This window comes from Cupressus sempervirens, chromosome 5 (genome assembly GCF_028749045.1).
Source record: "Cupressus sempervirens isolate cs-2001-9-10 chromosome 5, ASM2874904v1, whole genome shotgun sequence".
NCBI lineage: Eukaryota > Viridiplantae > Streptophyta > Pinopsida > Cupressales > Cupressaceae > Cupressus > Cupressus sempervirens.
The window spans coordinates 237,699,699-237,717,344 of record NC_143122.1 but is presented as its reverse complement, the minus strand read 5'-3'; the positions used below and the strand labels follow the sequence as shown (position 1 = coordinate 237,717,344).

The window sequence follows — 17,646 nt, the reverse complement described above, 5'->3', positions numbered from 1 at the left end:
AGCCAAATTTTTTTTTTTGAGATTCACAAAAGCGTAGTGATTTTTTTTCAATTTTTTTGTTGTTTTCAACTATGAAATATGCAAATCATAAAGATCAAATGCTGAAATTTTCAGAAAAATCCATGATGTTTTTTATTTTTTGAAAATTGATCAACTATACAATTTGTAGAGAGGATAGCCGAATCCATAAAACACTAACAAAAATTCCAACCATACATTTATTAAAAACCAAAAACGAGAATTTAAGTCACTATTAGCCTATTAACCGTTGGAACGAACTTAAATGTTTTACATAGATTGGGAATTTGAAAAAAGAGCGGAGTCATAGTATCCATCCTCCAAAGCCCCCTCATTCAGAAGGGACAAAGGCCTGTCGGGAATCTCTGGAATGTCGACCTCCCCTTCCAACATCTTCAATGCTTCCGCCATGCTCGGCCTGAATGCAACCATTACATGAGCACACAGAATCCCCACAAGCACAAACCTCTCCATAACATCTGCAGACCCCTTCTCACGTATTCCAACATCTACAATCTCAGTCGTTTTGCCGGCCTTGACAAGCTTCCAAGCCCAATCTGTGATTAGATAATCAGACGGGGACTCCACAGACGTATCCAGAGCCTTTCTCCCGCTCATTATCTCAAGCAAAACAACCCCAAAACTGTAAACATCGCTTCGATCTGTCAGTTGACCATACAGAGCATATTCAGGGGCCAAATAGCCATGAGTGCCCGCTATACGTGTGGTCAGATGCGATTGTCCTTCTGTTGTCATTCTCGCGAGCCCAAAATCTGCAACACAGGCATTCATTTGATCATCCAGCAGAATGTTAGTGGCCTTTATATCTCTGTGATAAATGGCAGGCTGAACTCCAAAGTGCAAATAACAGAGTCCCTTAGCGGTGCCGATTGCAATGTTCTTCCGCTGCTCCCAATCCAATCTCTTCTTCCCCAAATTACCGAAGATATGTTCGTCGAGGCTGCCATTAGCAAGGTAGTCATAGATGAGAAACCGCTGGCGGCCATCGGTGTCATCGCTGGCAACGCAGAAACCTCTTAGAACAACCAGATTCCGGTGTCTGATGCTGTTTATGATCTCCACCTCGTTAATAAACTCCGAATCCCCTTCCGAAGTGCAGTTTCTGATCCTCTTCACAGCGATCTGCTGACCGTCGGAAAGAGTTCCCCTGTAAACCGTCCCAAAACCGCCCTGGCCGATGACATTGCCGGCGCTGAAATTGTCGGTGGCTCCGGCGATCTGGTCCAAATTAAACCAGACTGCCCCTGTGTTGGGCTTCAAAAGGCCTCTGTTTGACTTCACGAAATGCCTGTGCTCGGCTTTCCTTTTAATCCTCGTCCACCAATAGTAACACATCCCCAAGCTACAGATCATAAGGATGCCTACTACAGTGCCCGTACAGCCGTATAAAACGATTTGCGTGCGAGATGTGGGTTTTGCGTTAACGAAGGGCACGCGGAGAATACACCCTGCAGCTCCTCTGTTCGTAGGCCCAAATTCATTCACCACGCCAATTGCATAGAGGCACACAAAATAATAACAGTAGGTACTTATTTGCTCTGTAACCCCTTTGATCATGCTCAGCAGTTGCCTCTGAACTACTTGTCCGCTGTCATGGCATCTATGGCACGCAGAGATTGCAGAGAGATCCCCTTTGCAATCCGTGTCCAGTGCAGTTGTTCCAACTTTGTCAATCCAGTCCTTCTTGGTCTGAATGCCTCCACACGAGCTTGGAGACGACACAAACTCAGATGTGTTGTTGAAACAGAGTTGAACCAGATTTGGTCGAAGACCCAAAAGTGTTAGCTTTTGCTGGAATGTAGTCAGGCATGCAGCGGCAGAGGCAGTGTTGGGAAGTTCGAAGGCCGATTGAACTCTGAGGTAATGCGCAAGGCCTACGCCCAACATGCTTCTTAACGTCATTCCACAGTTGTTCAGTTCCCCTGCTGTTTGAATGGATCGACAGGATGATGTGTTCCATGGCATTTGAGTTACATAGTCGAAGTTAATTGGGCATTCGACTGCAACATTTGTGTTAGCCCAATAGAGTAGTAACAGCAGCACCATGAATCCTTGCATTTCCATCTTCATTTTGTCTCAGAAAGACAATGGTGTATATCCAGGGGCCGGTCTGAACATACGTACCGTTTTGGAAACTCTCAAGTGACGTTTGATTCTTTGTATGGGCCAAACAGGGTGGAAAATGTTTGATTCTCTGTCCGATATCATTGACCAGCTGTTGCCAACATTAATAACATTTATTGATTAGGATTCGAAGGACTTGGACGGTCCCCACGCGCACTTTCCCCCAACTAGATGCTCATCCAATCGTAATTCTCAATCCTTATGATTCTTAAAATAAGTTTGTATATATTAAAAATCATAAACCCTGGTGCACCGCCTGCGAAGGTAGCCTCGAAGGTAGTGGGTAGTGGGTAATTTAGTTGAACGACTAAAGCTGTTGACTGAATGGGACGTTGGTCTCTTTTTCTTGGAAACAACATAATTGGGTTGGACTAAACATCTCACAGATCTGGACGAACATGGAACGAATTTTCATTGCCGTGGTACAAACCAACATAAATTTGGACGCTGTCCCAATTACCTTCTAAAACATTTAAGAAATTTAGTTTTCTTATAAAAAGGATATCAGCTTGAAAGCATTTTATTTAAGTTGTGAAGTATCTTACTATGTTGTTAAGGTATGATACTAATGTTTGGACGATTATGGTTTTGGGAAAGTTTTGGTCATGGAACTATTGCATTGGAGGAATCAGGTTTACTGTTTTATTTTTGAAAGTTTGATGATTTTTAGTCGAGTATAGTGGGTTTAACCATGGAAGAAACTCCATAGTTAAGCGCGCTCAGGGGGAGTAGTGTTGAGATGGGCAACCTCCTGGGAAGCCTTGGTGCTTCATCTATGTGAGCATCACCTAGATCCAATCAGTGCTAAACTTTGTTCCATTTATTCCCATGACAGATGGATTTGTGTCAATCACTACTCATGAAACATGGGTCAATGAGGTTGACTTAAAAACTACACATTTAAACCTTGATAGCAATATCATAATTTTTATATATTTTGAAATTTTAAATAATGTTATTTATGTGTATTTCTATTGGTTATCATCAAAAAATGCAAGGAGAGAAATATGAATTTTAAAACTTTAATTCTCAAAAAAAATTAAAATTCATTCTCTAATTGTTATGGGATTTAATACAGGCCATACAAGATCACTAAACCAACTTAAATCTTACAATAGTTATGTCCTTTATCTCGTCCTTTAGAACTTGTTTGAGACATTAACCTTGTTATTAAACCTTGCTTCGTAAACAAAGGAAAAGTAGATTTTTTTGTGGTGGTGAAAGAATTTGACATTGTATGTTTCGTAACCCTTTTCACCTATATTCAGAAAACTTATTTTTTAACATTGAAGGAAAGCCCTTTTTTCTATAGTTCACACCACGAAGTTTTTGTTTTTCATTGTATTATATTTATTTTAAATCCTACTGATGTTCATACATTTGAGTTTTCGGGCTTCCCTGGATATTAAAACCACTTGTACTTATTTTATAATCTTAAATCTATATTTTTTTTGCTTCCTGCAATACCCATCACAAAAAGGACTATGCTAGCAAATGTGAAAGTGCTTAGATAGGTAAGAATTATGAAATTCATTTTTTTTTAGCTCAATTAGAAAATTCATTTTTTCTTTAAATTCCAATTGTAGGCAAAATATTCAATTAATAAGAAAAACTCACAATTTTCTTTAGATTCCATTTATCAAGAAAAAATACTGAAATTGTATTTGAATTCCACTTTCCAACAAAACAAAAAGAAAAAACACCGAAATTGAATTTGAATTCCATTTTCTAGTAGAACAATAAGAACAAACACCCAAATCATCTGCAAACCCATTCCATTTTTATTCACCAAAATACTGTCATTTCAATCACCAAAATATTGTTATTTTGATCTATTTCTTTTTTGAAGTAAGAACTTTATGAGGAAATCAACCACTTCTTCATTGAATTCTAGTTACCACAAAACATCCATTCTCTTCTAAAATCATCAAAATTCTATCATTTTAATATGTTTCATTTTCCTTTTTGTAATTATAAATCAAATTTCTTTTGAATTACAGTTACCACAAGACACTCAATCTCCTTTTTTTTTTTTTTTGATGGAGATTCAACCTTTTCGCCTAGTTTCTTTAGTTAAGAACCAAGGACTAAGGGGTATCCATTTCGCCAATTACCACAAAAAACCAATTTTTTCTTTGAATTATCAAAATTCACTCATTTCAATATGTTCTCTTTTTAAATTAAAAGCTTCTAAAGAACATCCTATTAGCAATTTTTTTTCATTCTTGTTTCTAGCCAATCACCAGAATGTGGCTAGATTCCTCCAAAAATCTTAGCAAGCCCACTGCTTCTTTCTCAAAGCTAATGTCACCTAATGTGTATATATGTTTTATTTAAAAAGTATTAAAAAATAATAAATATATTATAGAAAATATTTTATTGTCAAATATTTAACATATTGACCAACAAAAAATGTTTATATACTTAAATTAGTATAATTAGATACATATATAATAATATTATAATTAAATTATTTAACTAGATCTTTTAAGGTTATAAATATTAAGTGAAAAAAAATTGGTAGAAGGTATATATGAAGAAATCTTTAAAAAAATGAACTACAAGCAAAATGAGAAGGAGTTTTTAAACAAGGAACATTGATTAGCAGTCTCTCAAATCAAACACGCATAACTGAAATCCAAGAAGAAAAAACTCAATTAGTAATCATTTAACATTAGAATCTAGTCAAACATTTTGAAGTAGTATTAAAAATTAGATGAATGAAAAATAAATTTTAAGAGAGATATTTTTCAAAATATTATATTATATAATCAAACTTTTTTTCATACAAAAGTAAAATTCTAATCATTTCCTTCATTCCATGAAAAACCTTAAAATTCTCATAAAATTAACTTTAATACTTTTGAGCATCACAATGGTCCTCCCATTAACCTTGATTCTTCAAGAGATCCATAGACTGATAGTCTTATTAAATATTGCATTTCTTGTATGACTTAAAGTAGTAGACATCTAATGAAACACATAATTCCTTTCATTATTTTACCATACCATAGGAAGAAAATCTGCTATAGAATTGTATATGGGTTGATGAATGTTATCTTCTATTGAAACTAAAGTTTTTGGCCCAAACATATTTTATTTTGGATTTGAAAAATAAAACGTTTTAGTACTCCAAATTTATGATATTTTAAACTAGGATATTGAGAGCCATCAAGTTGCCTATACAATCTTGTTATGACTTAACTACATTCTCATTCCACAACTCAAATTTAATGAATTTGTTCACCATGCCTTAATTACATTCTCATTTCACCATATCTTACCCCAAAAACCATTACGCTACATGCAAGAACTCTGATGCTCGTGTCCCTTTTTTTTCTTGTGTATCTTATGTTTGATATAGATTAATATATTAAGTAATGTTTTTTGAGTTTTTTCCTATTTAATATTTGGCCTAGTGGGTTTGTTATTTTCTAGTTGCAAGAAAAAGGTAATTGATAATTTTTTTGGGTATGTAGTCATGTCTTCTTTGATCTCTAGTTGACAAAGAGCTCGACATGATAGATGGTAGCTACATCTAACATGTGTATGCATTTAGTGAAATTCTAGGTGTTTAAATTATATTACCAGAACTGACATTCTTTGTAGCTACAGTTCACTGTTTCAACTTTATATTTTAATTTAACTTCCTTTTAATCCCTAGTGCTACTTTTATGGACCATTTTTTTTAATCCTTATCAGTTATAGTTTAGGGCTCATTTTAGGATATTGGTGTAGAATTGGCATCTAAGTATCCTTACCTAAAAACTCAAATAAATTCTCAATTTCCTTCATCAATCAATTTACATAGTTCTTTGAAGAGCTATCATAGAACAATTGTACAAAAAAAATTTAAAAAACTTTATTTTGGACCATGCTTTATCTGAAGTCCATCATCAAAATTTTATTAGGTTAGGGGCCCCATGAATTTTCTGATGCAATTCAACTTAAAAATTTAAGCTCCTAAATATGAGGATATAAAATTGAGCAAATTTCCTCCTAGGTTTTTTTGCTCCAATTTTCCTTTCAAATTTTTAGTATCCTTGAAAATTTTCTTGATTATGTCCTTAATCTCCTTCAATTAGCTCCATATAAGTTCATCAGTTCTTTTCCTCCTCTCCACTTCTTTTTGCAAGCCTGGATATGCAACTTATCCACCATATTTTTAATAGAAGTGATTTCATTGTACATTGTTATCAATGACAATATTAAGCTCAACTTTCTCTTTAACTTTGGTAATAGTGTTCCTAGCACCCAAGGCCAAAATGGAATCAAGCTCCCCAAATCCCTTAGTATCCTTAACTGGAGGTACCTCCTTAGATTCAGACTCATAGTACCCAACAATATTAATGACATAAGTTTCTTTCCTATCATCATTTTTGTTATTCTTATTGTCCCAAATTAGATTTTCCTTGTTACTTGACCACCTTTCATAATTTTTGTAGTAGAGGGGGAAGTTTTTTATTTTTCGATAGGAGTCTTCTCACTCTCATTGCTTGCATAGGTGTGCAAGTGCACAAGCTTGCAAGGTGCATACTTTGTTGATGTCTTAACAAAGGACCCAATTTAACCACCATAATTTGAATGACATCATTTCTTTTCATCTGCTAGACCCAGAATGTGGTACTTTTTCTCTTTGAGTCATCTCAAAGATACCCTGTTCTGAAGAGTATATTCTCATGACCTAAAAGAAAAGAGAAAAAGGGGCTCCCCATTTTTGAAGTAAAAAATAGGATGCATGTTGCGGAACCACAATAATACCTAGATATACAAGAATTATCTAATTTGACCTATTTTATGTCTTGATCGAAGTTAGTATTTCTGTTCAGTAATATTTCTTCTCCAAAAATGAATTTGGTAGTCCTGCCTTAATCATTCTCTTTTACACTAGTTAAACACACATTTGAATGATGTGTTGCTAGGTCTTTGCATTTAAAGACATAAATAATGTGTCCCTTTTTCATTTCCATAATTTAAGATCATTGTTTAATTATCAAATTCTCTTTACACACTTGAATTGGAACCTTAGAATAAGGTTCTATACAATTATTTATAGTCTTCTAGCAATTTTAAAAATATACATAATTGTATAAAATCAAGAGATATATAATAAACTTCTATAAAACAAGTGAAGTAAAGAACAAAATGTTACATAGGATAATTCATAGGTGTGAGATAAATCTATGTAATTTTTTTAATCTCTTAACTAAAATTTCATCCTTACATTATCATATCATTATATTTTAATTTATAGCTAATAACTAGTGAACATTACTTGATCTTTGATTTTGATGCATATTTTTTTGTTATAGATCAAATCTAGTATACTAGATGAAACATTTTTAATTTGGAGCTATGAACCAGTGAGGTTACATCCCTTTATTTCATAATTAAGGTCCAATTCCACAAGCACATTAAAGCAATGAAGGCACAAGCTCGTGAACACAATTATCTAATGTGAATTTGAACGTAGGTTGAAATAACAACAATGCAACCATGCACCAACACACTAAATGAATATTACATTATTTTGTATATTATTTTTTGAGAACTCTTATGTTATTGACCTATGTACGCAAGTTTTTATTTTTATGTATCAAACTTAATAGTTATTAATTACTATATAATATTTATATGTAAATCTATTTACTTTCATATAAGTTATTTTTACTTATTTATATAATTATTTTGTACTAACCTAGCTTAAGCCTAAGGAAATTATAAATTATATCAAATTCTATATATTTTGGAACTTAGTCTAAATAGTTGTATAAAACCTTATCTTACCTTTAGGGTATATATATATATGATTTTCTTGTTTCTCTAAGATATATATATATATATATATGATTTTCTTGTTTCTCTAAGATTTATTTTTATATGAACTCATATGTAAATTATTAGATTTTAAGCATACATAATAATTTATCTCTTATTTTATATTGACACCTTGGAGTATTTGTTTATTATGACATCTATTAATTGAGGTTTTTCTAATTAATATTCATTTATATCAAATTTTTGAATATTTTTTATCCTTCATACCTTATTGAACACCTATGTATTGTTTTTACACTTGCGTAATTTTAGATCCTATGATTGTAAGTGCCTTCTATATGAAGATTATTTTAGTTAACTTTGTCTTTTCTATTTTCAAACCATTTTTAAGAGATATCATTTTAATGCTAGTATTTCCCTTTTATTCCATCCAAAACCTTGATTTTTATATGCAAGTTTCTATGAAATGTCTTGGTTTTAATGTTCAATTGTAATGAAATGATAGAATACATGCAATGTCATAACTTTAATTTTGAATTGTAATGAAATGTTAGAAATACATTCAAGTTGTGCAAGCATCGATAATGCATGTTATGTTAGTTTTATAAATTACCTCAAAGAATTGTCATTACAAAGCATATAATGATTGTACGACAATAAACACAATCAAAATATCAAGAAAGTGTTTCTTTATTTTCATGGCCACCCTTAAACATCACACACTAAGGAATAGATTAAGCTTGGAAAAATAAGTCAACTTTGACTATTTAACACTTTTAGCGTAGGAATTAAGCCTCTGTGTGTGATATTTAAGCCGTCGTATTTTCAGCTTATATTTTTTGCAAAAAAAAAAATTTCAACCTCCCACACTCTTCAAATGTAGAAGCCAATAATAGGAATCACATCTACGAAGTCCCATTTTCACACTCAAAATACGAAAGTGAAAAGTGAATATTACATTATTTTGTATATTATTTTTTGAGAACTCTTATGTTATTGACCTATGTACGCAAGTTTTTATTTTTATGTATCAAACTTAATAGTTATTAATTACTATATAATATTTATATGTAAATCTATTTACTTTCATATAAGTTATTTTTACTTATTTATATAATTATTTTGTACTAACCTAGCTTAAGCCTAAGGAAATTATAAATTATATCAAATTCTATATATTTTGGAACTTAGTCTAAATAGTTGTATAAAACCTTATCTTACCTTTAGGGTATATATATATATGATTTTCTTGTTTCTCTAAGATATATATATATATATATATGATTTTCTTGTTTCTCTAAGATTTATTTTTATATGAACTCATATGTAAATTATTAGATTTTAAGCATACATAATAATTTATCTCTTATTTTATATTGACACCTTGGAGTATTTGTTTATTATGACATCTATTAATTGAGGTTTTTCTAATTAATATTCATTTATATCAAATTTTTGAATATTTTTTATCCTTCATACCTTATTGAACACCTATGTATTGTTTTTACACTTGCGTAATTTTAGATCCTATGATTGTAAGTGCCTTCTATATGAAGATTATTTTAGTTAACTTTGTCTTTTCTATTTTCAAACCATTTTTAAGAGATATCATTTTAATGCTAGTATTTCCCTTTTATTCCATCCAAAACCTTGATTTTTATATGCAAGTTTCTATGAAATGTCTTGGTTTTAATGTTCAATTGTAATGAAATGATAGAATACATGCAATGTCATAACTTTAATTTTGAATTGTAATGAAATGTTAGAAATACATTCAAGTTGTGCAAGCATCGATAATGCATGTTATGTTAGTTTTATAAATTACCTCAAAGAATTGTCATTACAAAGCATATAATGATTGTACGACAATAAACACAATCAAAATATCAAGAAAGTGTTTCTTTATTTTCATGGCCACCCTTAAACATCACACACTAAGGAATAGATTAAGCTTGGAAAAATAAGTCAACTTTGACTATTTAACACTTTTAGCGTAGGAATTAAGCCTCTGTGTGTGATATTTAAGCCGTCGTATTTTCAGCTTATATTTTTTGCAAAAAAAAAAATTTCAACCTCCCACACTCTTCAAATGTAGAAGCCAATAATAGGAATCACATCTACGAAGTCCCATTTTCACACTCAAAATACGAAAGTGAAAAGTGAATATTATAAATACTTCATCACATTAAATTTGTTGAAATATTTGTGTACCACGTTTAAATAAATTATATTATAGTTTAAGTTGAATATTAAAACCTGTTAGATTAATCTTTAAATATATTGTTCCAAATATATAAGATACACATATACAAGTTAAGTATACACTAATTTATGTATTCATTAATTCATAAAAAGTATATTTAAAATATTAACATTATATAAAAATACAAAATTGTTATTTGTTGTTTTGATGATAATGAGACAAAGCTGAGATTAATTATTTGTATGTGTTGAAATTAATTATTATTATTATTCATTAAATTCGAATAGAGTTGAACTAAAGATCTTTGAGATGAGAAGCCCACAAACTACTATTGTACTATATCTCGTTGCCTCATCAAAATCATTATTTTTTATTATAGAAGCAAACATGAAAATCTTATATATATATATATATATATATATATATATATATATATATATATATATATATATATATATATATATATATATATATGAACATAAATGAATTTCAAAACTTATTTTGCTCAATTTATTTTCAACATGATTCAAATTGTAAATATTGATATGTGTATTCAACTATATATAATTTTTGAGTCAAACTCATTGACCCACAATTTCATGAAACATATCTTCCGTGAAAATAAATGAAACAAATAACATTCACATAAATAAAACAACAATCATCCATCTCAGTTCTACTCCAATTCAAATAGTCAATTACAGATTTTATGTTTACCGATTCAATAATGAAAACCAAATTTGATAGCGAAAAATCAAAATTACTTTGACTATCTAACCAAGAGCTTAATGTTCTGCATAGACGGTGAAATTGAAAAGATGGAAGAGTCATCGTATCCATCCTCAAACGCTCCCTGATTCAGAAGTGACAATGGCCTGTCGGGGATCTCTGGAATGTGTACCTCTCCCTCCAACATCTTCAATACCTCTGCCATGCTCGGTCTGAATGCAACCATTACATGAGCACACAGAATGCCCACAAGCACAAACCTCTCCATAACATCTGCAGACCCCTTCTCACGTATTCCAACATCTACAATCTCAATCGTTTTGCCCGCCTTGACAAGCTTCCACGCCCAATCTGTGATTAGATAATCAGACGGGGACTCCACAGACGTATCCAGAGCCTTTCTGCCGCTCATAATCTCAAGCAAAACAACCCCAAAACTGTAAACATCGCTTCGATCTGTGAGCTGACCATATAGAGCATATTCAGGAGCCAAATAACCATGAGTTCCCGCTATACGTGTGGTCAGGTGAGATTCACCTTCCGTGGTCATTCTGGCGAGCCCAAAATCAGCCACACACGCATTCATTTGATCATCCAGCAGAATGTTAGTGGCCTTTATATCTCTGTGATAGATGGCAGGCTGAACTCCAAAGTGCAAATAACAGAGTCCCTTGGCAGTGCCGATCGCAATGTTCTTCCGCTGTTTCCAATCTAATCTCCTCTTGCTCTTATTCTGCACACCGAAGATATGTTCGTCGAGGCTGCCATTAGCGAGGTAATCGTAGATGAGAAACCGCTGGCGGCCATCGGTATCATCGCTGGCGACACAGAAACCTCTCAGAACAACCAGATTCCGGTGCCTAATGCTGTTTATGATCTCCACCTCGTTAATAAACTCCGAATCCCCTTCCGAAGTGCAGTTTCTGATCCTCTTCACCGCGATCTGTTGACCGTTGGAAAGAGTTCCCCTGTACACCGTCCCGAAACCGCCCTCGCCGATGACATTGCCGGCGCTGAAATTGTCGGTGGCGCCGGCGATCTGATCCAAGTGAAACCAGACTGCCCCTGTGTTGGGCTTCAACATGCCTCTACTCATTTCCACGAAATGCCTGTGCTTTAATTTTTTTTTAATCTTGGCCCAAAAGTAGTAACACATGCCCAAGCTACAGATCATTACAATACCCATTATAGTGCCCAGAGAACCGTATAACACGATTGGCCTGTTAGAGACAGGATTTACGTCCACGTAGGGCACGCGAAGTATACAGCCCGCAGCTTTATTGCTCATTGGCCCATATGCATTCACCACGCCAATTGCATAGAGACACACAAAATAATAACATTGGGTGCCCATTGCTTCTGTAGCCCCTTTTATCATGCTCACCAATTGCCTCTGAACGACTTGTCCGCTGTCATGACACGTATGGCACGCAGATATTGCAGTGAGATCCCCTTTGCAATCCGTGTCCAATGCAGTTTTTCCTACTTTGTCAATCCAGTCCTTCCTGGTCTGAATACCACCACAGGAGCTCGGAGACGAAACAAACTCAGATGTGTTGTTGAAACAGAGTTGAACCAAATTAGGCCGGAGACCCAAAAACGTTAGCTTTTCCTGAAATGTAGTCAAACAGGCAATGGCAGAGGCATTGTCGGGAAGTTGGAATGCCGATTCATTTCTGAGGTATTGTGCAAGGCCTACACCCACCATGCTTCTCAATGCCGCACCACAGTTTTCCAGTTCCACGGAAGTTTGAATGGATCGACAGGATGATGTGTTCCATGGCATTTGAGTAATATAGTCGAAGTTAATCGGACATTCGACTGCAACATTTGGGATTGCCCCATAATACACCAATAGCAGCAGTGCAATGAATCCTTCCAGTCCCATCTTCATTTTCTCCTAAAATGGCTCTACTTTGGGTTGTACTGCTAATGTGGATTAGCTTATAATGGTCTTTGTCGAAAGCAAAATGAAACCCTGCGAGATGGGCCAGGTCTGGGCGTTGTACCTAATGCTGTGGAAAGTGGTGATAAGCCTTGTTGGATTCTCTGTCGAATATGGTTGAGCAGAGGAAGAAACAATATTGTATTTCAATGGGCTGTCAATCACAAGATTCCAAAGACTCGGGGCCCCGTTCGCTTTGTCTATCCAAAAATTGATTCTCGCGTGAATCATGATTTTTAATTGAAAATACATAGAATTCTAAAGTTTCGATCCATTAAAAATTAGAATCACATGGACATCTTGGCTGCCCTTTGTCTCCATGACTTCACACATTGCTATTTCTTATATTTGGCAGTTAATTTTCATTGCGCGTGACGAAGCTGATTGCTCTTTTTATCTCGCAAAGCACAAAACAAACATGGAGAGGGCCTACTGAGCACGCGGTTGGTGCGGCAAACGAAATTTATGTTTTAATTGGCCAAAAATAGATTGAATAACAGCCCATGGAACTTTAAAACATGTTCCAGAAGAATGATTCTATTTAATGGGAAAATTAAATAAGGATAGAATGTTTTGATTGGCATATTATGTAATTTTGTATAAAACTGATTAATTTATATATACAAATGTATGTTTATGTATACATTTACTCTCTCATACATCCATACACATATATAGGAGGAGGTATCTCCCTGACCTTGTCTAGCAACCAACAATTCCTGGGTGAGATGCTCCACCTACAGGCCATCCCACCTTTTTAATCTGGGAGCAGTTTTGAGTTCAAGACCATGGGGAACTATCCATAACCTTAAGCCGATTATACTACTTGTATATATTCAATTATATTTTCTCATTCATACTTCTCATTTATTTGTCCTTGAGCTCTGTCATTCTACTTCATGTGACTTTTTAGCATTGCTGAACTAGAACAAGCATCAAAACTTGAAAGAGAAATCAAAATTAAAACTTTCCTACAAAAGATATTTCCTAAAACAAACTTTGTCCAACCAAAGAGTTTGCTCCATAACAAATAAGTCAATTTAAAAGTAAAAGGAAGGTTCACTAAATGTCATATAAACAAAGTGAACATGTATTCAAAGTATAAATAGACACTCAAACTAGTCTAATCAGATGATGAAAACAACGATTCAGAATAATTCATGTTTTATTGAATGTCATATGGTATTACATGATTTGCTACATTGTTTAGATCTAAGAAATATGTTAATAATATGAAAGTTTCTAGCAATGAACTGGGATGATCTCCATATAGAAAGTTTTCAGTTCCACTCTCACCTATGTATATATAGCACAGGCCAACCTTATCAAAAATAAAAATAAAAATTGATACAATTTCTTAAAAAATATTAGAAATAAATAAACCAATTCCTCTTATATTTTCTGATATAACACCAATTCTCAGTTTCAACAATAGAAGCCCTGCTGCAGAGCTGAAAACAGACCATAACTCCGTTTCTTTATATTTTTCTTTGCCTCCAAACGGGATGTTTTCGCCTATCCAACAGCGCTCCCATCGTCCAAACTCCGTTTCCTTTCAGTTTTAGGTACAATGGAATGTATATATGTTTGTAATATATATATATATATATATATATATATATATATATATATATAGAGCTGGGCGTCAAGCACGATGCGATGAGGGCAATATATATCTGGGAAGTGGGGAAACAAATATTCATTTGTCCGCCCATGAAGCCGGCTTTCTCGTTCAAATAAGAAACTAATTGTCGCTTGCGTGGAGATCATCACACAAGGAAATCCGTGCTTTGAGGGTCCCGCTGCTTTTAACTTTCTTCATTCAGAATATAATCTAATTGTGGAAAATGTACACATTAGTACAAATTAATTTTATTATATAATAATACATGGATGCTAATAATAGGGATTGTGGAGTAAGTTTACATATTTTGCTGAGTGGATCATTATTATCAAAGATGAGTACATATGTTGATTATTGATTAAGTGAATTAAATTACATGAAATATGATAATATTATAAGGATTTATCTCTTTTTAAATTGAGTGTCTACATGGAGATATATATTATCATTGTTTATTTTATGATTGATACACTTTATTGTTATTTTATAAAGTTAAGATCATGTCTTGGGGAAGAGAACCAATGGTCATTAGGGGTCCAATGGTAGTGATAGAGTATAGGTCATAGATACCCTCCAATAACCAATCACATACGTAATATTAGTTGATCATTTTTTAGCTTTTTTGGCTGGTGATTGACCCTTTTGTGCACCACGATGGGGACATTTCATATCGACTGCTAAGACATTTTACCACAAGTACTAGTGTTTTTGGTATTTTTTGGTGAGTGGCTATTGGGGGGTGAACATAATGGGTATCAGACAAGTGTTTTAAAATGAAAATTTTCGACCACTTCACGCTCTACAACCTCTATAAAGAGACTTGTAAATGCCCAAACACTGAAACCTTAGCTTTAAACTCTTGAGTCACCTACAGATGTACATCGAAAAAATTGGCATAAATTGACTTATGGTTTAGAAGATCTAGGTGCACGAAGTTAGCCTGGACAACTATTGGGTCTCTTCCCCTATAGATGTGCATTTATTTTGGGATACAAATGTAATTTAATGCAAGACACATTTCCATTTATAATTCATCAAATTTATTACTTTGCATTGATTATTAAACACCAACAATATTTTCAAATAGTTGAAGTAGATTAGTATATCATAAGGATAATTATTTTCTACATCTACTTATTAATTTGGCTATCTTTATGGTCCAAAAAAGATAACTAGATGAGAACACTCCCATTATGCAATGTACAAGAAGGACACAGATGGCATGTGAGTTACAATATTTTTAGAATGATTTATCTCTTTAATACTTAAAAAGGATTTTGGAAATATTTACGAATGTCAAAATAATGCATATTGAATGTTTTAAAAAAAATTATATTATACATCAATGAATTTCATGAAAAATCTACTAAGTTGACTTATGGTAAGAATGCAATAGAAAAGTGTTGACAAACTCAAATTTATAATATTAACATATTAATGACAGATTTTGGGTAAAAGCACAAACCTGTGTCACCTTTTGGGATATATCTTGGAGGGTTATGGCCGAAAGGGTTTTGGCCGTAACCCTATCGGTCATACGTGTGTGGCACTTTTTTAGGTCAACGTGGTTGCCAAGGTTATGATCGAAACCCTTTCGATCGAAGGTGTAACACCCAAAAGGGTACAACGAAATATAAATCCATCAAAATCCATTTTGGAGGGCATTTTAACTATTGCAGTTTTCGGATTGTGAGGAGTGGATTAGGGTGTTTCAACCGTAAGTGGTAGGTGGATTTTAAAAAAGAAGAGTTTTATCAAGTTGTTTTTAGTTATTATATGTTAGTATTAGTTAAATTAATTGTATTTTAAGTGTTTAGTAGTTAGTTATTTAGATTAGTTAATTTTTTTATATAGTTAAATCAATGTTAGATAGAGTACTATAGTATTTTTTAATTAAATATCTACTTAATCATAGATGAAAATTTTACATCAAACATAGAAAACTTAAGTTTAAACCTAGATAACTAAATTATTTACATTTTAGAAAACATTAACATAGTACAAACCTATATAGATAACTAACATGTAGTGAAACATTAGGTAGAACTAAACTATAATAACTTCTAGTTGTGCAAACTTGGAAATTTAAACTTTAACCAATTTCAAAAGATATGTGTGGGTGTGTATACATATACACATATATAAATACATAAATATGTATATATATATGTATATACATATGTATGTGTATCTATGTATGTATATATACACATATATGTGTGTATATATATATACATATACATATATATACATATACATATATGTATATACATATATGTATATGTGTATACACATATATGTATATGTATATATACATATATGTGTGTATACACACACACACACACACACACACACACACACACACACACACACAAATAAAACAGACAGGATAGATCTACATGAAACTTAGAAAACTTGTTCAGACCTATAGTTAAAAATTAGTTACATTTTAGAAAGCATTAACATAGTAGACCTATATATAGATAACTAACATGTACAGTGAAACATTAGGCAGAACTAAACTATAATAACTTCTAGAGTTGTTCAAACTTGGAAACTTAAACTTTAATCAATTTCAAAAGATGTATATATATAAAACAGACCTACATCTACATGAAACTTAGAAAACTTGTTTAGACCTATAATTAAAAATTAGTTACATTTTAGAAAACATTAAAACATATAGTAAACTTATTTAGTTTAACATGTTGTAAAAAATTAGGTAGGAAGTTAACTTAATTTCAAATTAGTTTTTTATCACATGTATAGATGCATGCATATTTTTTTTCACATACATATAAGTTATACATCAAGTTGATATATATTTTTAAAGATGTGTGTTAAATAAAATGGTCTATATTTTTTAGTTGTTCAACTTTGTACACACACACACACACACACACACACACACACACACACACACACACACACACACACACACACACACACACACACACACACACACACACACACACACACACACACACACACACACACACACAGAGAGGTGTTTTAAATTAAATTTAACTTTCAGTAAATTATATATACTTACATATTTTAGCTCTGCATTTATAGACATATCTTCTTTTCATATCATACTTTATGGCATCTGGTATTGGTGGTGTACCTACATCCTCAGGGGAGGCTAATGTTCAGGGAGGGGGTCATAGTGCTGAGTTTGGTACAACATGTAGAATGACATCA

The 17,646-nt window shown here is 32.9% G+C and overlaps 1 protein-coding gene and 2 pseudogenes across 2 annotated transcripts in view; 1 reads left to right on the top strand and 2 right to left on the bottom strand.

The window, feature by feature from the left end:
* Positions 1 to 252: 252 nt before the first annotated feature.
* On the bottom strand, positions 253 to 2,221 carry LOC149555398 (putative receptor-like protein kinase At1g11050 pseudogene; annotated as a pseudogene).
* An 8,452-nt stretch (positions 2,222 to 10,673) lies between these two features.
* Positions 10,674 to 12,767, bottom strand: LOC149555397 (putative receptor-like protein kinase At1g11050 pseudogene; annotated as a pseudogene). The gene has a single exon (XR_016365296.1). The product of XR_016365296.1 is annotated as a putative receptor-like protein kinase At1g11050 pseudogene (transcript).
* Positions 12,768 to 17,544: 4,777 nt separating this feature from the next.
* The window catches only part of LOC149555396 (metal tolerance protein A2-like), a 36,642-nt gene continuing 36,540 nt past the window's right edge, over positions 17,545 to 17,646 (top strand). The window contains exon 1 of the mRNA XM_089829385.1: positions 17,545 to 17,623. Within this exon, the coding sequence (XP_089685511.1) occupies positions 17,545 to 17,623 (79 nt within the window). The remainder of the gene's footprint in view (positions 17,624 to 17,646) is intronic.